General features: G+C 42.8%; 1 protein-coding gene across 1 annotated transcript in view; it reads left to right on the top strand.

The window, feature by feature from the left end:
* Positions 1 to 16,194: 16,194 nt before the first annotated feature.
* The window catches only part of CYFIP2 (cytoplasmic FMR1 interacting protein 2), a 114,740-nt gene continuing 113,436 nt past the window's right edge, over positions 16,195 to 17,498 (top strand). The window contains exon 1 of the mRNA XM_057730110.1: positions 16,195 to 16,322. Within this exon, the coding sequence (XP_057586093.1) occupies positions 16,206 to 16,322 (117 nt within the window). The 5' untranslated portion in view covers positions 16,195 to 16,205. The remainder of the gene's footprint in view (positions 16,323 to 17,498) is intronic.

Here is a 17,498-nt window from a genome sequence, read left to right as displayed (position 1 = left end):
GAACTAGGTAGCAATTTTGGGGAACAGCTCCATGAAATGAGAACATCTAGCAGCTGTCAGCTCAGTTTGCTTGCTGCTAGGGCAGCTTTGGCCCTAAGGGCAAAAATACCATAGGAGTAGTGTGTGTGTGTTTGTGTGTGTGTGTGTGTGTAACTGGTCAGGGGTTACTGTCCCTAGAGGGTATTGTGGAGCACCCAGTGTCCTCTTGGAGGAGGCAGAAACTTTCCTATAGAGAGTTGCTTGTTGGCACTGGCTGCCATCTGCCAGGGCAGCTCGGAGGCCACAAGGAGAGTGTGTTATTGCTCACAAAGCCAGTTCCTCTGGCTAGTTCTGCAGGCTGAGGCTCCGGCGGTGGGGCATTAGCGCTCTGCTCACTAAGCTTCTTTATTATATTTCCTGGCCAGTTCTGACTGGTTCTGTAGGCACCGAGGCCTGCCTTGTTCAGTCCCTGCTGGTAATGGAAAAGGAAAAACTCGTTTTAGGCAATAGACCAAGAGTGGGGTATAAAATCCACCAAGATCGGAGAGTTTTACTCCAGTCAAATCAGAGGTTGGCCCAGGGAAGACAGTAGGCAAGCGTTTAAAAACTGGAGAAGGGTCTCGGGGGAACAGCACACGTCCCCTCTGATACAACGTGTGCTCTCGGGCATTCAGTGGGCCTCCGCTGCTGTCATTGACCAGCAAACTGAACTAGGTGATGAATAGGCAACAAGCTAATTATCATTGGGAACAGCACTCCTGGAAAACAGTGCCGAGCGCCAGTCTCCACGTTTGAGAGTCAGTCTACACTCTCAAAGAGGTTTCTTTTGGCCGCTGTTGGCCCCAGGGTGCCACCAAGAGCTGCACAAAATGGCCTTTTATAGCCTCCACGTGGCCACCATAACAATGAGTCTATTTCTTTACTGGCGAATATTAATTATTCACTTGTAGTTGACAAAACCAGACATCAGTCACCTCACTGGAGCCTTTGCAAAAGGCCTTTGGTCTTACTGTTCTGAGGAGCAAAGCTAAGTCTAGGGTCCAGAGGCTGGACCCTGTGTTAGTAGTGGAGGTGGGGCAGGAGGGTAGAGCATGCTGTCACCTTGTGCAGTGACACAGTGTGTGAGCAGTGGTGGGAAGGAGCTGGTGCTTCATTGGATGCTGTAGTAAACAAGGGATGCATGAAAATGCCATGTAGAGTGTCTAGCACATAGTGAGAACTATTACATTTATATGTTTATTGTTATAATGTATTAGTTACATAATCATTAAGAATGTGGCTCATGCCGTATTATATATTGTGTGCCAGTTTAAGAAGACAAATCTTGTTGTCCTTGTTGACTCTGCTAAAGGATTCCTTGGCCTTAGAAGGCCTCTCACAGTGAGGGTTCCACCCTGGTCACCCAGCAGACACCTCATTGCTGGTGGCCGTGTCCAGGAACAGCACACCTGTGAGTTGGCCGATGTAAGTCTTCATTGCTGAGGATGAGGAGGGACAGGAGTTCCTTGACCTGCTAAGAGGAGTCCCAGTTTGGGGGAGGAAGTGTCGTCAACCCCAAGTTCTTACCAACCCTTCTACCTCCAGAGCCCTTCTGGACTTTTCTTTTCCCAGGGGAGTTGGTCTCTGTGACCAAGAAACCCAGCCCCAGGTTGACCTGCAGAAGGTAGCCAAAGAAAGCATGGTAAGATGTGGTGCCAGTTAGGGCTTCAGCTGGGAAGTGCTGCTGAGTAGCTCACTGAAGGTGGGTATAGCTGGATAGGCAGAGAGAAGGGGGAGGGCATACGCCTGAGCAGAGGCCCAGAGGTAGTTCTCACATTTCAACACACAGATCAGGAAGGACCTCTTCCTCTGTGTACATTCAGCGTTTTGCAACCTAGCTAGAAATGTTGAGGGCATGCTTTGGTTCCCAGGCAGACAGAGCAGTCCCGTCATCTTTGGACACAAGATTTATCCCTAACTGCTGTGTGCCTTTAAATCAGCCACTACCTCTCTGACTTTGAAAATTGTGGAACCGAAAGCAGCCTGCCCAGCTTGTTACCTACCTGTTGCCACAGGAGCCCTCGGATGAGATAATGTCTGTAAACCCCAGTCTGAGAAGAAAAGGCCCTGGAAACGGAGGCGAGAAGGAGGTTCCTGAATGTGTGGCTCCTTTGGATGGCTGCCCTCCATCCCTAAAGGACCAATATTATTAATTATATATTGTGTGTCAATTTAAGAAGACAAATCTGTGGTCTCTCTGTACCACTGAGCCAACCGAAAGGGAAACGGAAAGGCACTTTGTGATTCACAGATTCTGTCAAGGCCCCTAGATGGCCTTGTCTGTACAAAGACACTTCAGAATTCAGTCAGTGGGTGTGGGATGCCTCCCAGGATGCAAAGATGTTGGGTACTGGCTGACTAGCCATGGCTGCTGTGCTGAGGACTGTGTGTGATGTGCCTCAAAGGACTGCCATTCAAGCCACACTTCTTGAACCCTGGCAATAGAGGCGAAAACAAATTGGGTGCAAATTCTTGAAAGAAGTTGCTTTGAGAAGGCAGAGGTTGTGTCCAGGCAGAATTTCTTGCCGGGATCATTTTGTCTGAGTGGCGTTTTGATAGACTTGAAGCAACTCAGGAACAGTACAAGGAGAGAGAAAAGTAAACATGACCTTCTGGAGAGCTGCCCGAGAAAGACCCAATGATGACTTCATCAGTAGGTCTTTTGATTTTGTGTTTGCATCATCGTTAGGCCATCATAGAGCAGTGGTTCTCAGACGTTCATCTCTTCATGGAACAGAGAGATGTTTAGTGTGTCCATGGTGTGTGGTCTCTGTCTTCTAAATAAGGCAGGAGGTGAGGTCCTCTGCAGAAGTTAAAGGTGGTGGACTGGTTAGGAAAGTGTGGGAGATGTCCGGAGATTTGAAACAGCTGCCTTTGTGGGTGGAATAAGAAATCAAATGGGGATGAATGAGAGCATTGTCTAACTTTACTGAAGGCCCAGCTGAGATCAAAGAGAATCTTCAGGGCTGACCCTCATGGAAGACACTCAGTAACTCAGTGTTAAGTGAAGGGATACCTGAGAATGCTTTTCTGTTTGTGCTTTTAAATTGTGATGCCTTAAGACCGATTCAGGCAAGGTATGAGTGGTGAGACAAGAATTCAAAGCTCAGGATCAGCCCCATCAACCTCCAAGTATGCTATACCTTTGTATGGGAAAGAGAAATCTTCTGCTTTTTATTTTTTGAGGTGGAAACTGTATGACAGAAGAATTTTCTAAAGATATTTCCTCATGTTCTTACAGTGATAAGGCTGACTTAGATGTGGTGCCTTAGGGGACCATGATGTTTTAAATTTTGTGGGGGTTTTTTTTTTAACAGGAAGACATAAATTTTGGCCATTGGCTCTTGTATTCGACCAATAGTTCATGAAGTGTTAGTTAAGCAAGTAATGCCTAGGATGTGCCCAGCTCTGTGCTAGTTGCTATGGCTCAAACCCCCCAAAAGATGACTATCCTGGTCATTTTTTGTGATGCAAAGAATTAGTAAAATATGAAGCAGTTTATAATGCAGTAGGAAATTATGGACTCCAGGCTGTGAGTGCTCTGGGAATCCAAGTAATGAAGGTTGTGGGTGGAGTTCAGCTCGTCAGACCTTCATGGAGGGGCCTGTCTTGAACCGGGCCTGGACAATGATCAGGGGTAGGATGTGAGAAGGGGAGAGGACGGTCCACTAGGGAGTGAAGAGAGTTTGAGCAATGGCACAAGGCAGGAGTGTCCGTGGACAGGTGTATGGCACCCTAAATACTCTGGCCACAGTGGACAGGCCATGTTGGGAAGTAGAGTCTTGAAGGATGCCCTTTGGATGGAGTGTCCCATTTAGAGTCACAGTCATTTGCTTTTGAGGTGGAAGCACCCTGAGGTTCAAGTTCAGTGATTCCTAACTAGTTGTTTTTGAGTTAGCTTTTTTTTTTCCCGAAGTGCATTTGATGGGCAGTATGGACATACTCAGTATATCACACCCAGCAGCCAATCCCCTCCCCAGCTCTACCCCATTTTCTCCCACTCAAGAAAAGAGATGAACGTTCAAGCAATGATACCATGGGAGAACTTTGAACCCTCCCTCACACATAATAAAAAGCACCTTGTTTGCAAACCTCACAACTCAAACTGTTATTAGGACAAGTTGCCAGTAACCTTCACAACAGAGGTTTTGCCATCATGGTTGAGAACCACTACTAGACCAACCTCCCTGTTTTATAGACAGGGAACTTGCCCTTTTAGAGTGAGTCAAAGCATGGTGTGGGGGCCTATGTCAGTCTTTAAGCTGAGCACATTCGAATTGCAACTTCACATCCATAAAGCTGAGGTTTGCATGCCCCAAGCCAGTGGCCGAACTGAAGTCTCGCTCTTTGTTTCCACAGCAGATGCGGTGGCTTCTCTTTTTCAGTTTTAGCAGGTGCCTCTGAGAGGCAGCTCATCTCCCCAGATACAAGCTACATAGGTGCCCCTCCTGTGGTGTCCTGTCACAGGCCCCAGCGGGAGCAAATCAGCAAGCTGCCTTCGGTGGCATGACCTCCCCTCCCGAGAGGGTGGGATCTCCTGGGTTGGGTTGTCAACGGAAAGGCCTTCTCCACCCTGGCAACACAGGAAGCAGCTGAGTGAAACGGCAAATGGCGTTTAGCCCCACCAGGATCTTTCTCTTTGCTGTAAACAAAGAGAAGGGTAGGCCTTCTCCAGAGACCCAAGTCGAGGCTGGCTTGGATTTCTCAGCTCTGACCTCAGATCCCCTGTGTGAAGAGAGGCTGCAGGTGATGGGGCCTCTGGGCCCAGGAGACCCACAGGAAGGTACTTACTTAGCAAAGGCAACCTGACACAGTGCTGTGGACTGGCCGCCTGTCTGACTGCTGGCAAGGAAGCCTTGGGTTGTCATTTAAAGTAAATTTTAAATTTTTGATCAAAGCAATACATGCACATGCTTAAAAGAATCAAACAGTATTGAAAGACTCACAATGAAAGACAAGCATCCCGTGCCCACCGGCCCCAACCTGCCCCGGAGGGTGCTGCTTTTAACTGGCCACTTCTTCTTGTAGTTGCCTCCAGATCTCTGAATGATATGCTTATGCTGCCGATTTTTGATTTATCTGTTCTGCCCACTGTCTATTCACTTCCTGCTGTGATGGATGAAGATTTCACTTTCTGACACCATCCCCCTCCCTCCCCTGCCCTCATCTCCCAATAGAGTCAGAGCTCTGTTTTAACCTAAATCATGTTTAAAGCATCTACCTTATTAAGACGTGTAAATGATGACCATGAGAGAGCCAAGTAATGTCCTTTGTTTGTGGTATTTCCTTTCTTACATGGGTTTTTGTTTTATTGCAGAATTAGAATTCTTCCTCCCTCCTTACCTCCCTCTTCCTTCCTTTCTGCTGTCTAATATTCCTCTTTTTCTTTTACAGCGCTGTCATGTCAGTTATTGTGTCGGGTCCCCTCATCTTTCCAGGAAGTTGCAGTGTTAGCCCAGCTCGGCCCCTAACTACCCAAGGGAACCTGCTCAAGTCCTCTCATCTCGCGACCTCAGTGTCCTCATAGTGGAAAGAGAGCTCGGGTAGGAGGCTAGAGACCCACCTTGTCCTCATTCTAAATCTCAAAGCCCATCACCCCACCTCAGAGATTTTTATGTCTGAGGAGTCTGTCCTCCTGGGTGGGACAGTCCCAGGCCCTGGCAGGTGGCAGTGCCACAGAAACAGGCTGGGGAGGGGCCTGGTTTGGGACCTGCCTCATGGTGGTCCACTCACCCTGCAGTCTAGGGGCTGCTCCCCGGGGTGGTGTGGCTGCGTCTCTTGTTCTCATTTTCTCCCCGTTCATTTTCATTCAGCACAGTCTCCATGTGGGGCGGCACCACACTCCCCGAGCTCCTGCCCCAGCTGCAGCTCTCTTTGCTCCACTCCTGCTTATGTTACACACACCCACAATTCCCCCAAAGTGGTCATACAAATACTAACATTTTTTGGTAACATCTTGATTGAGATATAGTTCATATACTATATAATCCACCCATTTAAAGCATATAGTTCAGTGACGTTTAGTATATTCACAGAGTTGTGCAACCATCGTCATGATTAATTTCCATAGCATTTTCATCACCCCAGAAAGAAACGTCATACCCTTTAGCAAGGCCACCTGTTTCCTCCAATCTCTACCCCGAGTCTAGGCAATTATTAATCTACCTTATATCTCTATAGATTTGCCTATTCTGAATGTTTCCTTTCAAAAGCGTATTATGCTTCTTTCACTTAGAATAATATTTCCGAAGTTCATCTACATTGTAGCATGTATCTGTAATTCATTCCTTTTTGTGGCTAATATTCCATGGTATGGATATACTGTATTTTATTCATCTGTTCATCAGTTGATGGACGTTTGAGTTGTTTTGCCTTTTTGTCTATTACAAATAATGCTACAATGAACATTCATGTACAAGTTTTTTTGTGAATATATATTTTCATTTCTCTTAGAAATATACCTAGGAGTGGATTTGCTGGGTCTTATGGTAACTCTGTGTTTAAAAATGTGAGGAACTGCCAAACTGTTTTCCAAAGCAGCTGCACTATTTTACATTCCTACCAGCAATGAATGGGGGTTCCAATTTCACACCCTCACCAACATTTGTATTTATCTGTCTTTTTGATTTTAGCCATTTTAATGGACGCGAAGTAATATCTCATTGTGATTTTGATTTGCATTTCTCTAATAACTAAGAATAATAATCATCTTTTAGTGTGATTATTGGCCACTTATATATCTTCTTTGGAGATAAATCTTTTCATATCCTTTGCCTATTTTAAAAATTGGGTTGTTTTTTTATTATTGAATTTTAAGAGTTCTTTATGTATTCTCCATACTTAGCAGATATATGATTTCCAAATTTTTTCTCTCATTCTGTGGATTGTCTTTTCAGTTTTGTTTTTTGGGTGGTTTTTTTTTTTTTGGCTACACTACATGGCTTGTGGGATCTTAGTTCCCCAACCTGGGGTCAAACCTGGGCCCCAGCAGTGAAAGTGCCAAGTCCTAACCACTGGACTGCCAGGGAATTCCCTCTTTTCACTTTTTTGTTGATGTCTCTTGAAGTAAAAAAGTTTTAATTTTGATGATGTGTAGTTTTATCTATTTTTTATTTCATTGCTTTTGTTTTTGGTGTCATTACATATTCCTAAGTCACAAGGGTTTACTCCTGTGTTGTTGTTTTTTTTAAGAGCTTTATAGTTTCAGATGTTACATTTAGGTCTTTGATCCATTTTGAGTTAATTCATTATATGGTGTGAGGTAGAGGTTAAACCTCATTCTTTTGCATGTGGATGTCCAGCTGTCCCAGTACCATTTGTTGAAAAGGGTATTTTTCCCCCATTGAATTGTCTTGGCACCCTTGTCAAAAATCAGTTGACCATAAATGTGACCATGAATGTTATCTTTGGATTCTTAGTTCTGTTGCACTGATCTATATTTCTGTCATTATGCCAGTACCACACTGTTTGATTATTGTAGCTTTGTAGTAAGTTTTTAAATCAAGAAGTGATTTAAACATTTAAACAGCATCCTCCAATTTTGTTGTTTTTCAAGATTGTTTTGGCTAGTCTAGGTGGGTCCCTTGAATTTCCGTATGAATTTTAGGATCAGTTTGTCAATTTCTGCACAGAAGCCAGCTGGGATTTGAATAGGAATTACATTGGATTTATATCAGTTTGGGAAGTGTTGCCATTTTAACACTGAAACGGATTTTAACACTGGAACACTGCAAGTCTTCCAGTCTATGAAAATGGGATATCTTTTCATTTATTTGGGTTGTCTTTAATTTTTTCAACAATATTATACATTTTACAATTCTTTTTGCTGAATTTATTCCTAAGTATTGTAATATTTTTGATGCTATGGTAAATAGAGTTGTTTTCCTAATTTCATTTCTATATTGAGCATTGCTAATGGATGGAGATACAATTGATTTCATTATATTCTTATATCCTGCAACCTTGCTGGACGTGTTTATTCATTCAAATACTTTTCTAGTGGATTTTTTTGGATTTTCTACATATAAGATTGTGTCATCTTCAAACAGAGATAGTTTTACTTCTTCCTTTCTAATGCGGATATCATTTATTTCATTGCCTTTCCTAATTGTTCTAATACCCTAACTAGAACCTCCAGCACAATGTTGAATAGAAATGGAGAGAGCGGACCTCTTTGTCCTCTTCCTCATCCTACGGGGAAAGCATTTAGTCTTTCATCATTAAGTCTGACGTTGGCTGTGGCTGTTTTCGTAGCTGCCCTTTATCAGGTTGAGAAAGTTACTTTCTGTTCCTAGTTGGTGGAGTGTTTTTATCATGAAGGCGTGTGGGTTTTGTGAAATGCTTTTCCTGTGTGTATTGAGATGATCGTGTGGGGTTTGTCCTTTATGGCACTGATGTGGCTTATCACATTCATTGGTTTTTGGATGTTAATATTAAACCTGTTTTACATTCCGGGGTAAATTTCACTTGGTGTATAGTCCTTTTTGTGTGTTGCTGGATTTGGTTCTGTTGGGAGGACTAACTTTGATGATGCACTTTCTACCTACCAAGCTTTTTACATGGATTAACTCATTTAGTTTTCAAAGCGTATGAGGTAGAAACTATTTTTATTCCTTATATCAAAATAAGGCAAGTGAGGCTCAGAAACATGATGCCATCTTCCCAAGATTACACAGCCAGGTAGTGGCAGAGTCGGGACTCTAGTTCACCACCACACTGAACCACCTCCACTGAGCATATCAATGGTGGACATGAGATGATTTTCACATGACACTCAGACCTATGTTTGTTTTCATTGTTTTTTAATTTTCTGTAGTTTCCCTCTGTTTCTCCATTAGTGATTATGATATAAAGCTTTCTTCTAAAATATATTTATGAAGTGGAAACAAAAAGTCTGTTTAGAAAAAAATGCTAAGTGAATAATTGTACAGGCAGTTTATGGATGTGACTGCATATTCCGTGTTGATTTAAATGATCTGTGCTGTTAATAGTGAAGGAGAAGGAATGGGAGACTAGAAATGAAGACATGCTAAGTCATCTCTTTCCTCCCATGTTGTCGGAGAATTCTGGTGTGTTCATGCTTTGTTTCATCTGGTGCTTCCTCAGTGCCTCATCTTTCCTTGGCATCCTACTAAGGTCTCTGAGGTTTTCAGTGATGGTTAAGAAATGGTCTCTGGCCTCAGGGACCTCGCACATGCATGCATCGTTCTACTGGGGGGCAGGCAACATATATTTTATTTCATGGGCAAACTCTGATTGAGTGCTAGTGGCCACTTGGAGCTTTGTATTTCATGAGAAGGACTCTGAGGCTGCCTGAGGACTCATTGAGAAATAAATACGTTATCAGTGAGCAGCATTTGCCCCAGCATGGGAAGAGGAAGTAGCAGTACTCAGAACCCTTCTGAGGCAGGAAGTGTCAGAAGAGAGATGGGTACTGCTAGTATACCTAGGAGTGGAGTTGCTGGGTCATATGGTAACTTTGTGTTTTAAAATTCCAGGATTTGCGAAACAGTTTTGCAAAGTTACTGCACTATTTTACATTCCTACCAGCTATGAAGGAGGGCTCCAATTTCACATCCTCACCAACATGGGGTGCTAATAAGCTTTGGAAGTTCCAGGAAAAGAGCAGTCATGTCATAGAGGGGGGAGACCTTGAAGGATAAGTAAAATGAGGACCTATGGTGATAGAGGAAAGAGATTTCATTTCATAGATAACTGTTCACAAAATATTGAAGCTTATCATTTTAATGCTCAGGTGTTAAATATGTGAACCGCTTCCGTAGAGTTCTTTTTAATATATAAAGAGCTTTCCTGCTATTTATGTTGCTTGTCCTCCTCTCCGCTTTTAAAACCCAGATATCTTGGACATAGCAATGCCTCTCTTGGTGCTTTGGGATCATTGGTCATCCGTTCATTGAACACATCTTTATTTTAGCTACAGATGTGTGTGTGGCACTGTGCTACAACTTGGGTGTGAGTTAGACACAGCTCCTGTCCTCAAGCAGTGCATCATTTAGGGCGGGAGGGAAAAAACATGGTAAGTTGTGTAATAGAGCATTAAAGAAGGAGCATACTGGATTCAGTAAGGACCAAGGGAGAAAGTGGATTTAGTTAGGGTGGTCAGGGAGTCAGAAAGGATTCTTAAGGAGGTAACCATTTCCTTAGGTCTCTTCAAGCTCTGGGCTCATTCTGGCGGTGTGTGAGGTATTTGTTGAGTTCTCTTGGGTACCATGATATTGGTGATACTTCTACAGGCTACTGAAATGTATAGTGTTCTTCCTCTTACACTGCATGGCCCAGACCCCTACACCTGGGTGGTTCCTTCTCCACCTTGCATAGCTCTGTCTCTCCTCTCCACCTGCCACTGTGCGATTGTGCCTGTATATTGCACACTGGTACAGGTCATGCTCTAAAGGTAGTGCCAGGCTGCGACTGTGGGGTTTAGAACCACAAGGTCTGACCACTTAAATGGAGTGTTCTTGTAAAACACTTCACTCCCAGCCTGCTCAGAATAAGTTACCTGGTCCATTTTGGTGCACCCTATGGAAGTCCTGTAAGATGCACACGAATCACCGTGTCCCTACATGGTCCCCACACCCATGAAGAAGCTGGCCATGATGCGTGAAAGGGTCTCAGCTGCAGGGGAGACACCATGACCTGCAGGTCCTTTCACAGCAAACTTGGGTCCCCACACAATCTCCAGACACACCCACCGCGTACCCATGATGGAAAAGCAGGCCCCTTCTGAATTACTTCTTTGGATTTTTTTCCTTGCTCAGGCAAATGCTGCTCCAGATGTTTCTTTTTAAGGGGGACAGTCTAAGCCTCCCTTTGATTTATTTTTTATATTTATATATTCATTTACATATTTACTTACATATTTTACTTGCAGATTTAAATATACATATGCATTGATTATTTTTTACTTTATTTTTATTTATTTTAGTCGCTTTCTAGCTGGAGAGATTACAGACAGGGAAAATATTTCTTGGCCTCTCATGAAACCCAAAGGTGACAGTTACCTAATTTTTCTGGCTTGGCAGAGTCTTATTCTTCAGAGGAAGGAAAAGGCAGCCAAGTTGGAAAAAAAAAAAAAAAAGAAAGTAAAGTGCCTGGTACCTTTCAAAAACGTACAAAAGTAGGTGTGGTTTGAAGAAAGGGCATAGAACTGGGAGTCAAGATATCCCATTTCTGCCCTAACTCAGCCACTAGTGACCATGTGACCATGAATGAACGTTTTCACTTCTCAGCAACTCTGTGTCCTCCCTAGGAAAACAGCAAAAATAACACCTGTCACCTCGAACTGCAAGGGTGTTGTGATTGAGGACATCAATATGAAAGATCCATGGAGTTGAGAATTAGTGTCATAATTCTAATGCCTTCCTTTTGTGTAGGAGAGTTGTTGTAATGTTTAATTCATCCATTCACTCTCTTGAAAAGAGGCCATCCAAAAGCTAATGTTTCCTGAGTGCTTTCTGTGTGCCTGCTATTGGACTGAGCATTCTACATGCTGTAATGTTATATAATCCTCATAATAAATCACTGAGGGCAGGGACTATTATTAATCATCACCCTTTGACAGATAAGGAAGCAGAGGCTCAGAGAGGTTAAGTAACATACTTATGGTTATACAGCTAGGAAGTAATGGATGACAGATTTGAACCCAGAACTTGAGCTTACCCACCGTACTTAGCCTAGTTTTCTATGTCATTAAAAATTCCGACTTTTTTCGTTTTTCTTCCAGGAAGTCAGACAGAAAATGACAATGCAGATCTTTTGCTTAGAGAGTAGCAACCTGCATTCCCACAGCCAGGCTCTGCTAGTGCCCATCCTGCATCTGTGAGGCCCATTCCTTCTTGCTCAGGATCTGTCAGTCACCTCAGTTGAGGGGATGGAGGGTGAAGGGGTGGGGGGTCGGGGGTGGGACCTACAAGCCCTTCTCAGAAGCAAATTGCCTGGGAACTCAATGTTATTACTCTTTGGTGAAACCAGGCCACTGAGTTTAAGCTTGTAATGAAGATGCTGAATTTGAATCTGCCATCAATGCCCCCACATTGCAGGTTGCATCTGTGTCTGGTAAATGGTGTTCCCAGAACAGTGTTAATTTTTTAATGTTTTATTAATTTCTCTTCCAAAGTGACAAAATGGCCACGTGGTCATAGACTGACTATTAAGAATTCTTCTCCTTTGGAAGATTGCATAACAGGCAGGACACTTGGGCTGGAAAAGAAGTACTTATTTTCACGTATATCTCTGATAAAATTTGCAGAATGTTTTTTCTTTCTGATTGATGTGGCGTTGGAAGTGACTTCTAGCACTTGGGTTAAAAATGTCTGGTTTCCTTCTCCCTTAGGCAGTGAATGATCTACAGACAGAGAAATCCATTAGAGAAGCTGTATTTTTAACGGAAATAAAGACTCCTAATTTACTGGCTCTGTAGGCCGTTCACTTATTGATTCTCGTTCACTTATTGATTCTCGTCAAGGGAAGGATGGGTATTATTGTGTTAAAGGCGAAAATCGTAAGGGTTATTCTGGTAAATGAGTCTTTCAGAATCTGCGAAGCCTAGGAGAAGCCTAGGTTGTAGGAGGAAGGAAAAGGTGAAGATCATGGCAAGGAGGAGTCAGGGAAGATAGATTAGAACCGGGAGTGTATACACTGAGCTGGGAGATTTTATGGAAAATTTCTGACATGTTTAAAATTGGAGGAACTTCCCTGGTGGTCCAGTGGTTAAGACTCTGCGCTTCAATTGCACAGGGCCCAGGTTCAAGCCCTGGTTAGGGAACTAAGATCCCGCATGCCACGTGGCATGGCCAAAATTAAATAAAATAGTAAAATAAAATTGGATAAAAATTATCATAAATCTCTGCGTGTAAGCATCACACAGCATTGACAGTTATTAACTTTAGCTGATATTGTCTCATTTATTTCTCATTCTTCCCCCATCTAATATTATTTAGAAGCAAACCCCTGTGTTATTTTATCCATATTTTAGTAGGTATTTGTTGAAGATAAGGACTATTTTAAAGCATAACCTCAATATTGTCACAGCTAAAAATTAATAACAGTTTCCTTAATATTGTCAAATATCGAGTCAGTAACTAGCCAGAGAAATATTCCTGTTTTCTCATTTATGTTCCAATTTCATCTTTATGGTGGTTTGTTTGAAATAAGATCCAAATAAGGAAAACACATGTGATAGTCTCTTATCATCTGTAACTTCCCCCTCCATCTCTTCTTTCCCCCCTTGCACTTTATTTGTTAAAGATACTGAGTCATTTGTTCAGCAGACTTTCCCAGAGATTGTGTTTTACTGAGTACCTCATCGTCGTATATTTTAACATGTTCTGTCCTCCGTATTTCCTGTCAGATGGTATCAAAGACTTGATTAGATTCGAGGATTTTGTTTTGAGTTCAGCACTGTTCGTGAGGTGATGGTGTGTTTTTCCATCAAAAGGCACATAATGTCTGGCTGTTCCTCGTGTCGTCACATTAGCAGCAGTTGGTGATCAGTGCCTACATCCATTTGTTCATAGGGTTTGGAAACTAGGGATATTTTAATTCTGTGAATATTTCCAGGGGAAAAAAAGAAATATGTTTATAAAGAGAAGTATCTCTCTCTTCTACAATTCAGTTATCCAGTGGTACAGTTGGTATAGGAAAGACTGGTTCAATATTTCCTTTCATTTATTGATTTTCAACATAAAAGTTGGTTCAGAGGCATCCTCCAATAGTAACAAAGGCATAAAACCAAGTTTTTATTAAGCGTCTTTACAATCTCATGGATTTACATATATTTGATATTGTTTCAAGTCCATTGAGTTGTGCTAATTGGTACTCAGATCGCCCCATCTTTAGCCAATGGAAGCTGCCTCAAGTTGGCCCCTGGGTCCCTTTGACACAGCCCTGGTAGTCATAGATAAATAAATAGTTGCTTCTAGGCCTTTCTTAGAAGACAAACCTAGGTCCCAAGCCCAGCTCCACTACTTGCTAACACTTGAATTTGTAAAGTTACCTAAATTATGAGCTAATGTTTGCTCATCTGTAAAATGGGAATAATCATAGTACTTGCCTTTATAAGGTTGATGCAAGATTAAAATAATTGAATGCTTGGCAGAGTGACACAGAGTAAGGGCTTTAAAATGTTTGTTTTATTATTATTTGAATTAACGAAGAGAATTATGGCTTTGGAGCTTATAGATCATTATGCCCTGGAAAATCATTAACCTTTCCTGCAAAATAGACTTAACATTAATGTGAGAAAGAAGACAGTCTTTTCTGTGAATTGGCAAATGGTTTGGCTGTAGAACTGAATGCCACACTTAGAATTCAGGGCAGAGAAGAGAGCAGAGGAAGCAGCATAAGTGTGGCAAGGACCTGAAACCACCCCCGTGAGGCGAGGCACCTGCAGAGGGCAGAGGAGGAAGTTGCTTCTGAGCTCTCCGTGACCTCATGTGGCCTTCACTGTTGCCATAGCACGTGACAGGGAGGTGAGTTGAGAACTCAGTGAAGTGTGAAGCAGTAGTCAGCGGCTCAGCCCCACCTGCCCTCCCAGTGGGCCTAAAGGAGATGCTGGGGCAGCCTGCAAGGGGTGCACTTTGCAGCTGTGTCAGCCCTTCACAGCCTGGGCCCCGCTCTGCTGTCACTGGTCCTTTTCTGCCCTGGCCTCTGACACCACATTTCCTAATAAGTGAGGACAATTTTCTGTGACACTCAAACTCCAGCCCCGAAGCAGATCTCAGGCTTCCCTGGGATTAGTGATGGGAGGGAGGGAGGGGTGCTCTCCGGAGCACAGTCGGCCTTCTCTGTGTTTCCTTATTGAGATGTGCTAAAGGGTTAGCAGCAGCAGCTTCTCCTCCTCCCCCTCTTCCCCCTCCTCCCCTCTCCCCCTCCATCTTTTTATAAAACTCAGGTTTCAGATTTTTGTTCACCTAGTCTACTGTTTGTTTTGTTTTGCTTTGTTTTTTGCTTCATTTATTTCTGCTTTTGTAATTAGTAATCTCTGCATTCTTGTTTCTTTGGTGTGATTTTTATCCTCTTTTAGGTTTTTGAGTAGAAAATTCAGTTCATTTAATTCTTTCTTATTTTCTACGAAATGCCTTAAGACATTTATTCATGCTCTCTTTCAGTTCTAAATATTTTATGTAATTTCTATTTGAGTTCCTCTTTAGCTATGAATAACCTGGAAGTATGTTTTTACAAATTTTCATAGGTGTGGGGCTTTTTCTTTGTAATAATTTGCATTATTGATTTCTAATTTTATTGCACTGTAATCAGTGAATGTGACTTCTAGAAGGTCAATTTGGGGGAACTTGTGAGAACTTGTTTTATGCCCCAAATCATGATCATTTTTTATTAATGTTTCACATATGCTTTAAAAAAATGAGTGTTCTGTTTGCTGAGTGCTGAGTTGTTATAATAGCAGTTAGTTCCTGTTAGGTAAGTGCTATTTAGAACCTCTTCAGCTTCACTGTCTGGCAAAGTTTTCATCACAGCTGCTGTACTCTGCCAGGGTCTGAGACACAAAAATGTCCATTTGGGACTGATTTGTTTGGTGTGGCTCACAAAACATACCATACTTCCAGGCCAAAGAAGACAGTGGCTCTAATGTTTTTGCAAATAAGGTTAACTTTGCTGGAGTCTGAATTCTTTGACTCCCAGCTTAATTTTAAACTCTGGTTTCAAGTTGATAATCTTTGGCTCTCTTGATCATGGATATTTGTATTATGCAATAATTTGAGTGGAACTGATAAGTATCTTCTTGAATAACAAAAACTGGAGGCTGACTTGGGCCCACGTCCTAGCGTCAGGCATGATTTGAGGTTCTTTGCTCCTGGTCACAGTGGTTGCGTGGGCATCACATAACTTCTCTGAGCCTTGTTTTTCCATCAGTTATGTAGGTTTGATACCACCTGCCATCAGAGGGTTGTGGTGAGGCTCAGCTGAGACAATAGACATAAAAAAGTACTTTGTAAACTGTAAAGAGATGCTCCCTCAGATGTCAGGCGCAGGTAGAGGGCACCACGTGAAGAAGTAGCAAGTGGACGTGGTATCAGTGCGTGTTAACTCCCTGGGTTCTCCAGAAAGAGCCTGGACAGGGTGAGCTTGGGAGAAATGTTTGGAGGCCCCTGAAATTCTCCATTTCCTTCTCTTCCATCCCCTCAGTGCGAACAACAGAAGCTGCAGCCATGACCACTCACGTCACGCTGGAAGATGCCCTGTCCAACGTGGACCTGCTGGAAGAGCTGCCCCTCCCTGACCAGCAGCCATGCATCGAGCCCCCACCTTCCTCCATCATGTACCAGGTAAGTCCTCCCAGGGCACTGGGGCCAGGATGGGGGTGGGGGGTCAGGAATTCTGAGGATCCCCTGAGAGGGTTTGCCCTGAAGGCGGAGAGAAGGGGGATGCCTGCATCTAGAAGGTGAAAGGTCATGAGCTGATGGAGTCCCTGGTGCACTGGCGGAGATGAGTGTAAGAAATAGATTAACTAGTAAATGTACACCAGGGCTGTTTCTTTTCCCTGAGGAAGGCTTGTTGATCTGTTCTGACCCCAAATACCTTCCTGGCTGTTCTTGCTGCATCACCACCACCCAAGATTTTGGCAGCTCTGATCTCATGAATTAAATATCACGATTTAGAAACCCCTAGAGCCTGCCTGGGTAATTACTTTTCCTTCATGTGTGTGAGAAGAGATCTTCAACTCCCCACAGCCGATAATGGCTCAGGGAAGCTGCTCACAGTTGTTTGGTTTTGCCTACGAGAGGCAAGCTTGTGACAAACTGTGATCACATTGCTCAAAACCGTGACCCCACGCAGCGTGGTGGGAAGGGCATCGGTGCAGCTGGAGTCAGCCTTGCAAATAGCCCCTTGTCTGGGTGTGCTGAGTGAGTGCACCACATTATGAAAGAGTAAGTTAATTGGAAATGTTTGGCTTTTTAGCTGTATTTGACCTTTTGAAAGTTCTTGGACTGCTAAATGAGACTAAATATAAATGGATAGTATATTTTTAATTTCATTCCATGGCTACATTTATTAAGCGCATGCCTGAAGGTTCAACTCATCAAGTTGGTTTATTCACAGTTTCTAACCCACATTAAATTTTAATTATGTAAATATCTTTTTTATTATAAGCAATACAGCAAAGTATTTGTAACATAAAAATTTCCCTGTAACTATACCTATATATATATATACACACACACCCACACACCTTTTTGCCATGTATATATATAACTTTTTTTTTTTACCAAAAGAGAATGACACTGTATTATATTGCTCTATGATTTGGCTTTTTTAACTTAAAATTTATTATGGATGTTTTTCCTGACAATACTGCTATGCTACCACACTATTTTTTTTTCTTTTGCTCTTTATTGAAGTGTAATAGCTTTACACAGTTGTGCCAGTTTCCTCTGTACACCAAAGTGAATCAGCTGTATTTATACATATATCCCCACATCCCCTACCTCTTGAGCCTCCCT

The sequence above is a fragment of the Hippopotamus amphibius genome, chromosome 1 (assembly GCF_030028045.1).
Source record: "Hippopotamus amphibius kiboko isolate mHipAmp2 chromosome 1, mHipAmp2.hap2, whole genome shotgun sequence".
Classification (NCBI taxonomy): domain Eukaryota; kingdom Metazoa; phylum Chordata; class Mammalia; order Artiodactyla; family Hippopotamidae; genus Hippopotamus; species Hippopotamus amphibius.
Note: the sequence above shows the minus strand (reverse complement) of the source record. Positions and strands in the feature narration are given on the sequence as shown.